The sequence below is a fragment of the Oratosquilla oratoria genome, chromosome 6, assembly GCF_046742065.1.
Source record: "Oratosquilla oratoria isolate Oo_2021 chromosome 6, ASM4674206v1, whole genome shotgun sequence".
Taxonomy (NCBI): domain Eukaryota; kingdom Metazoa; phylum Arthropoda; class Malacostraca; order Stomatopoda; family Squillidae; genus Oratosquilla; species Oratosquilla oratoria.
Window position 1 is genome coordinate 36642552 of NC_134782.1, and position 14418 is coordinate 36656969.

Sequence of the window (14418 nt, forward strand, 5' to 3'; positions counted from 1 at the left end):
TTGTCTCATTAATTTCAGTGGAAGCATTCACACTGGCGCTCTCGCTCCGGTTTCGCTCCGGTCACGGTTCCGTCAAAAGATATTTTTACTGGAGCGAGAGCGGACCGTGAGCGCCAGTGTGAACTCAGTTCCCACGGTCCTGCTCCTCCTGCTCCACTCCAGTCGAGATTCAGCCTTTATATAAGCAAGTAGTGTTACCTTCTGTCCTACCAAACCATGGATAATCCAAAGAAAACACCACAATGGGATCATGAGAAAGTTAGATAAATGATAAAAATACGTTTTCTTTTTATTTATCACATACAATGACAATGCGTACAGCTAGGATATACATAAGCACCAACTGAATAAAATATAACCTACAAAACTTACTTTAATTTTGTGGATTCAGATGAAATGCTAATGGAATTAGTCCAAAGGTAAACCAGAGCTGTATGACCTGACTTTGCTGCACTACAGTCATAACGTGGCGAAAAGCTGTGTTGAAATAAGCAGGCAGCTGGGTTGTGAAGGTAAGAAATTCCATACAATAGCCTAATGTCCACTGTGGAAATGCATTTCCTATCCTCACTAAACAATTTTCCTATACAATAATGTTTGCATACTTATCATATTGCCAAGGTACTGAGAGAAAAAAATACACATTATTAACCGAAGAAAGAAATTCCATATGTATAATAACAGCCTATTATCCACTGCTGAAATGCATCTCCTTAGCTCACTCAACAAATATTCCTACACAAGTTTGTTTGTCTACTTATATTTTATCATTTTGCCAAGGCATTGAACCAGCTGGGGAGCTGAAATAATCTTTCAGTGTTTCTCTCACGCCAAAAGCCTCCCTTGTAGTATTTCCCCCTCTTCCTCTCATTGGACGTACTGTGTTTGATGGAGGCATGACAACAGTATCTGGTAATGCAACAGCATTTGGGTGTATCAGATTGTGAAGTATGCATGTTGTTGTAATGATTGCATTAGCGTTAGAAGGCATAGCTTTAAGTTTCCTTAAATATATTCTGAAGGTTTGCACTAGAATAGCAAATGTGCACTCAACTATCCTCCTGGCTCTAGATAATCTATAATTAAAAATCCTCTTCTTTACATTATGTTCAGTCTGTGAACCTGGGTAGGGCCTCATCAAATTTCTCTTCAGCGGGAAAGCCTCATCTCCCACTATAATGTATAGTGCAAGCACATCAGTGCCAGGAAGTGCAGCATCTTCTGGTACATTTCAGGTCATTCTCAATTTTGGATAGTATTTTCTCAAATGTTCCTTTGTTCATTCTGAAATAGCTGTGGAATTTACTCTCATCATCAATAAGACGAGGATGCAGAGTATGAAATTCTCCTTCAGTCTTCCTATCTTGCAACATAGGATGAACACACAATCTCTTTCTTTTTCTATTTTGTTTTCCTTCTTCTTTATCAAGTGCAATGGCGATTATTGCCAACTCGGCGTCAGAAAAGTCACACATCCTTCGTAACTGATGGTAAGACTTCTACTGGTGTCGAGGGAGGGGCAATGACGGGAGAGATAGCGGAGCGAGAGGAGACCGTACGTGTGAATACCTCATAACCGAGAGCGGACCGAGAGCGGAGCGCGACCGGACCGATAGTGTGAAATATCCCGCGATATCATCTAGGATAGAAGCGTTGGTGAATTTTATATGACATATTAAACAATGAAAGATCTATCTGCATTGTTCTGATAGGCAACGGGTCAAATTTTTCAATTCCCAACGCGGAAACCACTGCTACACTGAAAGATTATTTATTTATTTATTATTTTTCTACAATTGATAATAATGATTCGGTTTAACGTCGCGAAACTTCTTTCAATCAGGACGCCGCGCCAGGACAGTGGCCCTTACAGAAGACTTTGTAGCGTGGAATTTACTAAGCCACGCCCTTGGTTCCACTTGTCAGTGGAAGGATTCGAACCGCCATCACTTCGACCTCCGTTGCAAGTAGAGACTACCTAACCCGCTCGGCCAGCGACCATCCTTTCTGACGACTAGAATCGCAATAAAGACATATATATGTTTATGAAAGAGAGGCACTCTGCAACCGGTCTCGCCTTTCGAATGAAAGAAAGAAATATACATATGGAGAGAGAAGATCAATTCCAGTGTCCAGCTATTCAGTTGGTCCAACTGGATACCTTTTCTCTATAGAAATAAAAAAAGAAGTCGAGTCCAACTATTCAGTTGGGCTCCGTGGATACTCTCTATACTTAATAAGAAAGCCAGGTGTACCGAGATGTTATGTCCAACTATTCAGTTGGCTCAACCGGATACTTACTCTCCATAGACCTTGTTGATGGCGCTGGGTCGAGTCTCGTAGAAGAAGTGGGCGTACTCGTCCAACCAGACCTCCACAATCCGACGGGTGTTCCTGACGGAGGGGAGAGAGTTAGCGTGTCAGTCAAAATCTGTCCGAAACAGAATCTCCAAAATCGGGGAAGAAATGCTAGTGTGTATAGCCAGTCAGGGGAGAGTATTTTGTTTGTTCTATGGCTAGGATTAACTTTTTTTCTGGCTACCGTCTGGTGGTTATATCTAATTAAGACAGTCCCGCCCAGAGCTTTCAGGGTAAAGACAATCGTTCTTTTATATTCATCTTATTCTATTTTATTATTTCTTTTCTTTTCTCGTCGTCAGTTCCACTCCCAATATCAGCAATTATCTTACTCGTACTCAATCTCAAAGCCAGAACATGGCTAGAAGAATAAATTAATTAATAAATAAAGGAATAAACAAATAGATAAATAATAGAAAATTAGAAAATACAAATTAATAAAAATTTACCTGATGTAGGTATTAGCGTTGCCCTCGGGGAAGGTGTAAGGGTGCTTCTTGCGGAAGACGTGGCCGACCCGGCTGCAGGGGGTCACCTCGACCCGCCCCCCGCACAGCCAACACTTGAACGACATTTCTGCCCGGACGGGGGGAAGGGAGACAACACTAATAACATGGATTCACCTTTGATAGGTTTGCGGACAGGATCATAAGCATAGATCACATCATGGCGACTCATATATATATATATATATATATATATATATATATATATATGTAAGTGTGTGTGTGTGTGTGTGTGTGTGTGTGTGTGTGTGTGTGTGTGTGTGTGTGTGTGTGTGTGTGTGTGTGTGTGTGCGTGTTTTGTTTCACATTCCAGTGTATTTTTCATTGTTACATTTTCTTGTTCTTGTGAAATTGTACACATATGACATGTTATGAATAAAGTAACACAATTAATTACTTCGAAGGTCCTCTACCAGTTGCATCCCGGACCAAACAAAAACAAAAACAAAAATTCACTGTATGAAGCAATCACACCCCTGAGGACGATTCCTGGACGGGAATCGAAACTTCGGGCACAATAAACCTTTCGAATTGAGTCTGGTGTTTACTCTCTTTCCTTATGTATATATATATATATATATATATATATATATATATATGTATATATATACACGAGTGAAATCACACTACTGTTTGGGAATTAAATGTGGATGTTGGAGTCTGCTTCGTGAGTGAAGTCCGCAAACATGCGCTGCTGGCCTTATTGGTCTTGGGTGTCGTTTCTCTGTTAGGTCACTACAACAAAACCTTCCGACAAATTGGAGGCCTTTCGGTCCATGCCAGGGTTATATGAGGAAAAAAAAAACAGATAAGGACATGGTTAAAGTTATTTCCCCTCCAAACGTCCACATTTCGCTTCCATACAGCAGCTGGAGGAAAACACGCTGGCGATGGGGAGCCATCTCGTCTCGGAGGCTTCTTCCTACCTACCCAGGTTTTCGCCTCCCCAGACTTCGAATCCGGTGTCGTAGTGTCCCAGGGTGTCCCACCACTCCCTCCCGATGAGGAAGAGGCCCCCGGCGATGACTGGAGTGCTGAGAAAAATAAATAAATAAAAGAAGGGTGAAAGGTGGCGCTTGGCCTACCACCTAAGAAACTCCCCTTTCACAACGGAAGGGTTTGTTTAGTAGATAACCATTTGAAATTATCATAAACGTTTAATCTTTAGATTTGGTAAGGAGACAATGAAAGTTATGTCACTTCAAAATAATAATTTACAAACAGATAAAAATATCTGTTTTCCTTTCATGACAAAAAAGTGGTGAACAAAGTCAAAACAAGACATGAGAACAGTATATGTAATTAACTTACGCCTTTCAGGGCGATTTATAAAATATATATACGTAATTCTGGGAGATGCCAGATGACTTCAGGCTTATGAAGTAAAAGGGAGAGAGAGAGAGAGAGAGAGAGAGAGAGAGAGAGAGAGAGAGAGAGAGAGAGAGAGAGAGAGAGAGAGAGAGAGAGGACCTCACTCAACAAAATCTGCTGCCTACCGTTGGGCGAAAAGAATTCAATCCTTTCAATACGTTGCTGTACTCTCTCTAGGGTCTCCATCCATCGTGCCCTCAATCAACCCGAATTCCTTAACTGTGGTGTTCGTTCTCTTTCTCTCTCTCTCTCTGTGTGTGTGTGTATTTACCTAGTTGTATTTACCTAGTTGTATTTTACGGGAAGGGGAGCTATGCTCGTGAGGTCCCGTCTTCATATCTCATTTTATCTAAACTATTTTTAAATTCATGTATTGTTTTTGCACACACCACTTTCTCATCTAACTTGTTCCAACTGTCTATTACTCTGTGAGGAAAGCTGTTCTTTTTCACATCTCTTCTATAGCTGTCTTTTTTTATTTTCTTTCCATGTCCTCTTGTATTTCTTTCATCCCATTTTATCAGATTCTCTCTATCAGTAATTTCTATGCCTTTCATGATTCTGTAAATAGCTATCAAATCTCCTCTCTTCTTTGCTCTAGTGTCTGTAGTTCAAGTTTTTCTAGTCTCTCTTCATATGATAGTTTTGAGAGTGTTGGTGCCAATTTTGTAATTGCTCTTTGTATTCTTTCAAGTTTTTTAATGCATTTTTTTGCACTTGGTGACCATATCGTTGCTGCATATTCCAATCTTGGTCTTATCAGAGTGATAAGAATTTTCTTCACCATTTCTTCATCCAGGTATGTAAATGCCACTTTGATTGTTCTTATTAAATTATAGGTTTCTCCAAAAATCTTATTTATATGTTTTTCAGGTGACATATTATTCATAACCATGACTCCCAGGTCCTTTTCATTTTCTACTTTTTTTATTCCTTCTCCCAATTTATATGATCCTGTTATTCTGTTTTTACTTTTTCCAAATTCCATTATACTACACTTTTTTGTATTGAACTCCATCTCCCACTTCCTACTCCATTCCTGTACTATATTTAGATCTCTTTGTAGTGATTCACAATCTTCTTCCGTGTTCACTTTTTCCAATAGTTTTGCATCATCTGCAAAAAAGCTCATATAGCTCTCAATTCCTTCATCCTTATCATTAATATATATAGCAAACATTATTGGGGCCAGAACTGTTCCTCGTGGAACACCGCTTATTACTTCATCCCATTTTGAGTGTTGATCTCTTATCACTACTCTCATTTTTCTTTCTTGCAAAAAGTCTTCCATCCAATTTAGCAGTTTGCCCTGTATTCCTCCTTCAGTTTCTAATTTCTTAAGCAACTTCTTATGTGGTACTTTGTCAAAAGCTTTTTTTAGGTCTAGAAATGCACAATCAGCCCATCCATCTCTTTCTTGTATTATATCTATTAGTCTTGAATAGAAACATATTAAATTGGTGACGCATGATCGTCCTTGTCTGAATCCAAATTGCCTTGGATTGAGCACGTTTTTTTTTTTTCTAAATATTTTACCCATCTATTTTTGACAATTCTTTCACAAATTTTTGCTATTGTACTTGTTAGAGAGACTGGCCTATAGTTGTTAGGGTCTTCTTTATTTCCTCCTTTATATATAGGTACTATATTTGCTTTTTTCCAATCTTCTGGAAATTTACCTTCTTTCAAGGAACTGTTTATTATGCTATGTATTATGTCTGCTAGTTCATTCCTGCATTCTTTCAAAATCCAGTTTGCTATTTCATCTGGTCCATGTGATTTTCTGACATCAAGATTACTCAAGTGTGTCAATATTTCATTCTTTGTTACTTCTATTTCTTTCATAGGGGGGACTTTCTCTTTCCATTCGATCTCTTCAGGTTGTATGTTCTCCCTTGTAAACACCGATTTAAAATGTTTGTTCATAATTTCCGCCATTTCAATTTCCTCTGTGTATTCAACTCCTCCTTGTCTTAATTTCTCCAAATCTTGTTTGTTTTTCAGTTTGTTGTTTACAAATCTGTAGAATAGTTTTGGTTGATCTTTACATTTTTCTATGACATCTTTTTCATATTTTCTCTTTTCCTCTCTGCACGCTTGTACATATTCATTTCTATAACAAGTATATATTTTCCATTTTTCTGTTTTTTTTTTCTTCCATTTGGTCCAAGCTTTGTCTCTTTTGTCTTTTATCTCCCTACAACTTTTGTTGTACCAGCATTTTACATATTCTTTTTCTTGTTTTTGTCTTGGGACATACTTTTCTACTCCTTTTTTTATAGATTTTTGTCAAAATATTCCATTTCTCTTCTACTGTTGTATCTTCTTTGTGTATTCTTTCCCAGTTTTCATTTTGGAAGAATTCTCTTATTTTATCAAAATTTGTTTTTTCATACATCAATCTTCCTTTTCTATATTGTTCATTTCTTTTCATGTATTTTTTCTCATTTAGTTCTAGTTCTATCAATATGTGGTCACTTTTGCTTATTGGTGCCTGGTATTCTATCTTTTCCACTATTTTAGGTTCTGATGTGATTATTAGGTCTAGTCTCGATGGTTCTTCTTCATTTCTATACCTAGTGTTCTCTTGGATCCATTGTGTCATTGTGTGGTCAATAATCATCTCAAGTAGAACACTTCCCCATGAGTCTTCTCCACCCTTTACGGTCATCTCTTCCCAGCAGATTTCTTTGCAATTATAGTCGCCCATCATAACTATTCTTCCTCCATCTTCCATTATCTCGTTTAGTGTTACTCTTGTGTCTTCTAACATTCTTTTATGTTCATTCTCTTCCCACGAGGCTGTTTTTGGGGGCACGTAGTGTATTACAAACTTTCTGCTCTTCTTATCTCTATCTTCTACTTCTATCATTATCATCTCTACTCTATTCTTCCCATATGTGACACTCTTCACGTTTATATCCTTCTTAGTCAGGAACATAACTCCACCCCCTTGTTTTATCTTTCTGTTTCTAATCCAATAATTATATGCATTGTGTCCTATGCTGTTGGGTGGTAGTGGGCCTTTTAATTTTGTCTCAACAATTCCCATTATGTCCGGATCTTTTTCTTTCAGATATTTGTTCAGTTCATTCAGTCCTGTTATTAATCCATCTATATTTGTGTAGGATACTCTTAAGTTTCTGTTATTTCCATTGTATTCTCTGTTTCTTTTGTGTTTCTCTCTTTTATGTTCCATTTCTTCAATTTCATATTCACTACTCTCCAGTAGAATTCTTGTTTTTCTGTCTCCGTTCTGGTCTCGTTTTTTTTCTTAGCTTCATGTCTATTCCTTATTTCCTCCTCTCTTTCCTCTTTATTCATTTCCCTTTTTATCCATACCTTTTTATATTGTTCACTTGTTGCTAGTTTCCCTGTTTTGGATAAGATATTCTCTGCCGTCGTTTGTGACCTGAATTTAATCTTAATTGGTCTGGTCTTGTCTGTACTATATTTCCCAAGCCTGAATTTTTCTTCGATTTGTTTCATTATTTCTGGCTCATCTTCCTGAACTAATTCTAGTAAATTTCTTACTTTTTCATTTTCCTCTTTGGTTCTTGTGGTTCTATCTGGGTTATGTTTCTCTTCCATTCCTAATATAATTATACATTTCTTTCTATCTGCTAAGTCTCTTACTATATTCTCCTTCTGTCTCATCACTTTAATAACTGAGTCTTCAGTTTGTTCTTTCATTTGCTGTTTGATTATGTCAGTAAATGCAACTTTACTGTTTTCTTGAATTTTTTTTCCAACCCTCCTTGTTGTCCTTATTATTCTCCTTTAAGACTTTATTCTCCTCTTTTACTTCTTTTAACTGTTTTTTTAATTCTTCAATTTCCTTAGTTAAGTTTTTGTTCGCCTTCTCTAGTTCTTCCAAATTTTCAACCCTCTGCACAATGTTGTTAACGTGACCGAACCTAAGTTCCCAGTGCTCGATCATCTTATCGAGCTTCTCTTCTAGTCTTCTTATTCGGGGGGGGGGGGTTAATATTCTCATCACCTTCTGCTGTATTGCTCTTATCTATACTTCTGATCTTTACATTTTTGTTAGACATTTCGTCGTCGCTAAATTGGTCCGGACCTCTTTTGTTTAGATGGCGTCTGCCTGCCTGGGCCAAGTCCTCACCTTCCTCATTTCCTTCCATTTCCCTCAGTAATCCCTCCCCTTCTCCTTTTTCCTCACTTTCCCCTACACCACGAGCAATTTCCTCCCCACCCTGTAAATACAATAGGTACTTCCTTTGCTTCGGGATCCACGAAATTTCACTTTTTCTTCAGAACGTCGTCTATGCCGTCCGTTCGTTGAAGTGTGTGTGTGTGTGTGTGTGTGTGTGTATTTACCTAGTTGTATTTTACGGGAAGGGGAGCTATGCTCGTGGGGTCCCGTCTTCATATCTCATTTTATCTAAACTATTTTTAAATTCATGTATTGTTTTTGCACACACCACTTTCTCATCTAACTTGTTCCAACTGTCTATTACTCTGTGAGGAAAGCTGTTCTTTTTCAAATCTCTTCTATAGCTGTCTTTTTTTATTTTCTTTCCGTGTCCTCTTGTATTTCTGTCATCCCATTTTATCAGATTCTCTCTATCAGTAATTTCTATGCCTTTCATGATTCTGTAAATAGCTATCAAATCTCCTCTCTCTCTTCTTTGCTCTAGTGTCTGTAGTTTAAGTTTTTGTAGTCTCTCTTCATATGATAGTTTTGAGAGTGTTGGTGCCAGTTTTGTGATTGCTCTTTGTATTCTTTCAAGTTTTTTTATACATTTTTTTGTACTTGGTGACCATATCGTTGCTGCATATTCTAATCTTGGTCTTATCAGGGTGATTAGGATTTTCCTCACCATTTCTTCATCCAGGTATGTAAATGCCACTTTGATTGTTCTTATTAAATTATAAGTTTCTCCAAAAATCTTATTTATATGTTTCTCAGGTGACATATTATTCATAACAATGACTCCCAGGTCCTTCTCATTTTCTACTTTTTTTATTCCTTCTTCTCCCAAATTATATGATCCTGTTATTCTATTTTTGCTTTTTCCAAATTCCATTATACTACACTTTTTTGTATTGAACTCCATCTCCCACTTCCTACTCCATTCTTGTACTTTATTTAGATCCCTCTGTAGTGATTCACAATCTTCTTCAGTTTTCACTCTTTTCAGTAGTTTTGCATCATCTGCAAAGAAGCTCATATAGCTTTCAATTCCTTCATCCATATCATTAATATATATAGCAAACATTATTGGGGCCAGAACTGTTCCCTGCGGGACACCGCTTATTACTTCATTCCATTTTGAGTGCTGATCTCTTATCACTACTCTCATTTTTCTTTCTTGCAAAAAGTCTTCCATCCAATTTAGCAATTTACCTTGTATTCCTCCTTCATATTCTAATTTCTTAAGCAACTTCTTATGTGGTACTTTGTCAAAAGCTTTTTTTAGGTCTAGAAATGCACAATCAGCCCATCCATCTCTTTCTTGTATTATATCTATTAGCCTTGAATAGAAACATATTAAATTGGTGACGCATGACCGTCCTTGTCTGAATCCAAATTGCCTTGGATTTAGTACGTTGTTTTTTTCCAAGTATTTTACCCATCTACTTTTGATAATTCTTTCACAAATTTTTGCTATTGTACTTGTTAGAGAGACTGGTCTATAGTTGGTAGGTTCTTCTTTATTTCCTCCTTTATATATAGGTACTATATTTGCTTTTTTCCAATCTTCTGGAACTTTTCCTTCTTTTAAGGAACTGCTTATTATGCTATGTATTTTGTCTGCCAGTTCATTCCTGCATTCTTTCAGAATCCAGTTTGCTATTTCATCTGGCCCATGTGATTTTTTGACATCAAGATTACCCAAGTGTGTCAATATTTCATTCTTTGTTACTTCTATTTCTTCCATAGGGGGGACTTTTTCTTTCCACTCAATCTCTTCAGGTTGTATATATTCCCTTGTAAACACTGATTTAAAATGTTTGTTCATAATTTCTGCCATTTCCATTTCCTCAGTGTATTCAACTCCTCCTTGTCTCAATTTCTCCAAGTCTTGTTTGTTTTTCAGTTTATTGTTTACAAATCTGTAGAATAGTTTTGGTTGATCTTTACACTTTTCTATAACATCTTTTTCATATTTTCTTTTTTTCTCTCTGCACTTTTGTACATATTCATTTCTATAACCAGTATATATTTTCCATTTTTCAGGTCTTCTGTCTTTTTTCCATCTGGTCCAGGCTTTGTCTCTTTTGTCTTTTAACTCCCTACAACTTTTGTTGTACCAGCATTTTACATATTCTTTTTCTTGTTTTTGTCTTGGGACATACTTTTCCACTCCTTTTTTGTAAATTTTTGTCAAAATATTCCATTTCTCTTCCACTGATGTTTCTTCTTTGTATATTTCTTCCCAGTTTTCTTGTTGGAAGAATTCTCTTATTTTATCAAAATTTGTTTTTTCATACATCATTCTTCCTTTTCTATATTGTTCATTTCTTTTCATATATTTTTCTTCATTAAGTTCCAGTTCAATCAATATGTGGTCACTTTTACCTATTGGTGTTTTATATTCAATCTTGTCCACTATTCTAGGTTCAGATGTAATTATTAAGTCTAGCCTCGATGGTTCTTCTTCATTTCTATACCTAGTGTTCTCTTGTATCCATTGTGTCATTGAATGGTCAGTAATCATCTCAAGTAGAGCATTTCCCCATGAGTCATCACCACTCTTTACTGTCATTTCTTCCCAGCAGATTTCTTTGCAATTAAAGTCGCCCATCATAACTATTCTTCCTCCGTCTTCCATTATTTTAGTTAATGCTATCTTTGTGTCCTCTAGCATACTTTTATATTCACTCTCCTCCCATGAGGCTGTTTTCGGAGGCACATAATTGATCACAAATTTTCTGCTCTTCTTATCTCTGTCTTCCACTTCTATCATAATCATCTCTACTGTATTCTTTCCATATATGACACCTTTCACGTTTATATCCTTCTTAGTCAGGAACATAACTCCACCCCCTTGCTTTTTCTCTCTGTTTCTAATCCAATAATTGTATGCATCATGTCCTACACTGTTGGGTGGTAGTGGGCTTTTTAATTTTGTTTCTACAATTCCCATTATGTCCGGTTCTTTTTCTTTCAAATAATCATTCAGCTCATTCAATCCTGTTATTAATCCATCTATATTTGTGTAAGACACTCTTAGTTTTCTGCCACTTCCATTGTGTTCTCTGTTTCCCTTATGTTTTTCTTTTGTATGTCGAACTTCCTTAGTTTCATGTTCACTACTCTCCAATAGAATCTCTCTTTCTCTGACTCCGTTCTGTTCTCGTTTTTTGTCTTAGCTTCCAGTCTTTTCTGCTTTTCTTCCTCTCTTTCCTCTTTATTCATTTCTCTTTTTATCCATATCTTTTTGTGTTGTTCACTTGTTGCTAGTTTCCCTGTTTTGGATAAGATATTCTCTGCCGTTGTTTGTGACTTGAATTTAATCTTAATTGGTCTGGTCTTGTCTGTGCTATACTTTCCGAGTCTAAATTTCTCTTCGATTTGTTTCATAATTCCTGGTTCATCTTCCTGAACTGATTCTAGTTATTGGCTTACTTTTTCATTTTCCTCTTTGATTCTTGTGGTTCTATCTGTGTTGTGTTTCTCTTCCATTCCTAATATAATTATACATTTCTTCTTGTCTGCTAAATCCCTTACTATATTCTCCTTTTGTCTCATCACTTTAATAACTGAGTCTTCAGTATGTTCTTTCAATTGCTGTTTGACTATGTCAGTGAATGAAATCTTATTTCCTTCTTGGGTTTGCTTCCAATTTTTACTTTCTTTAGCTATTGTTTCTCTGTTTTCTTTACTATTCTTCTTCAATTCCTCATTCTCCCCCTTTACCTCTCTTAACTGTCTTTTTAGTTCTTCTATTTCATCAGTTAAGTTTTTATTCGCCTTTTCCAGTTCTTCCAATCTTTCAACCCTTTTTAAAATGGTGTTCATATGACCTAACCTACTCTCCAAGTCCTCGATCACTTTATCAACCTTCTTCTCTAGTCTTGTCAGTCGGGGGGGGTTTGTGTCCCCCCCACTCTCTTTAAATCCCTTGAAAATATTCTCATCACTTTCTGCTATATTGCTCCTATCTATACCTCTAATCTTCACATTCCTATTAGACATGTTATCATCCAACTCGTCTTGGGGTCGTTTGTCTACCTTACGGCGGCCCGTCAGGGCCATTTCCTCCACCTCCTCATTACCTTCCATTTCCCCAGCAATCCCTCCCCCTCTCCTCTTTCCTTACTTTCCCACTACCCCACGAGCAATTCCCCCCCCCTGCAAATACAAAAAGGCACTTCTCTTTGCGTTGGTATCCACAATCTGCACTTTTCTTCAGAGCGTTCTTCAAGCCGTCCGTTCGTTGAAAGTGTGTGTGTGTGTGTGTGTGTGTGTGTGTGTGTGTGTGTGTGTGTGTGTGTGTGTGTGTGTGTGTGTGTGTGTGTGTGTGTGTGTGTCTCTCTCTCTCTCTCTCTCTCTCTCTCTCTCTCTCTCTCTCTCTCTCTCTCTCTCTCTCTCTCTCTCTCTCTCTCTCTCTCTAGGAAGGGGGAAAAAGTAGCCGCATGGAGTAAAACTGGATATCTAATTCTGTTTGTCAACAAAATAAAATATGCAAAACACATAGTTGTAGTTGATAGATTTATTTCCCTGTCTATTTGTCGTAATTAATTATGCAACAAAGACATTGGCCAGTTTTTACCCCCATGTGGCCACTTTTGCCCCTTCCGACGGTATGTGTATATGCATATGTACATTGTACCATCTCGGTGAGGTAAAACATGTGTAGGCGAGGAAAATAGGAACCCCCTCCCCCACACACACACCTGTAAGGCTCCGTGTGGTCCGCCTTTTTCTCGTCGTTCAGGGCCATCCAGCGGAAGTGGAGTCCCCAGTCGAACCCTGAAAGGCGTGTATTGCAATCAGCTGCCGCATCAGACAAAGAAATCCTCGTAGTCATGCAAATATGGGATAATGGGAAGTGCTATTGCAATGCACTGTACACATACATATATCCATACAAACACACACAGACTCGTGCACATGCATACACACGCTATTCCATTCATCCGTTGCCCCAAGTCTCTTTTGCAGAAGAGCCGCGGCCTCCAAGAAACCTGCAACAGCCTTAGAGAGGGACCATATTTTCTTGTTTTCAGGGTACTTTTAATGTGGAGCATTGTAATACAGGTGCATACACGCACAAACACACACACACGCACGCACACGTACGCATACACACACATAGATACACACATACACACATGCGCACACACACAGGCACACAGATCCACATAAATACGCACACACACATACACACACACACACATAGATACACAAACACGCACACACACACACACACACACACACACACACACACACACACACACACACACACACAAACACACTCATCTTTGGTTAGGTGATATAGCCCAGAGATGGAACAATACATGAATTCAAATCTGATTATGATAATTGGAAAGCAAGGATATAGACTAAATTGGAACTGTACATGAATTTGAAGCTAGGTAGAATAGATTGGGGAGCAGGAGACGGAACCTAACGGGCGTTGCTCCTTTCCTGATGCAGACCATCGGGGAACCTGAAACGCTCACCTCCTTTGAGGAGTGTCCCGGCGGCCCGGTACTCGAAGGAGTCCTGGTCGATGACGTCGATGACCGGGCTGGCGATCGTCCGGCTGTTCTGGAGAGAAAAAAAATACACTGCTGTAGATGGTTCCACTACTCTCTAGTCCAAGGAGGACCTAAGAGGAGACCTCTAGGTCGATGAAGGGTGTTCTCTTCTCCCAAATATGGCCCGCCTTCACCTAGACTCTGCGAGGGGGTTAGGCATGAAGGCTTATATTAGAGTTTGAAGACTTCAGACCATAGGCACACACTAATGTCACGCGCGGATTCTTGCGGATCCGAACCGCCCACCTCTTACACACACACACACACACACACACACACACACATATATATATACACATATATATATATGTATATATATATGTGTGTATATATATATATGTATATATAGATCGATAGATAGATATATACATATATATATGTATATATATATATATATATATATATATATATATGTATGCTGAACACTACAGGGAAAAGAAAAATTCTT

At 38.0% G+C, this 14418-nt stretch overlaps 1 protein-coding gene across 4 annotated transcripts in view; it reads right to left on the minus strand.

Annotated features, from left to right (window-relative positions):
- LOC143026394 (polypeptide N-acetylgalactosaminyltransferase 14-like) overlaps nucleotides 1-14418 on the minus strand; it is a 295274-nt gene that overhangs the window by 5787 nt on the left and 275069 nt on the right. For all 4 annotated transcript variants that reach the window (XM_076186689.1, XM_076186691.1, XM_076186693.1 and 1 more), the window contains 5 exons: nucleotides 13893-13980; nucleotides 13104-13179; nucleotides 3795-3898; nucleotides 2808-2934; nucleotides 2302-2394 (listed from right to left, as the gene is read on the minus strand). In XM_076186689.1, coding sequence (XP_076042804.1) covers nucleotides 2302-2394; nucleotides 2808-2934; nucleotides 3795-3898; nucleotides 13104-13179; nucleotides 13893-13980 — 488 coding nt within the window. The remainder of the gene's footprint in view (nucleotides 1-2301; nucleotides 2395-2807; nucleotides 2935-3794; nucleotides 3899-13103; nucleotides 13180-13892; nucleotides 13981-14418) is intronic.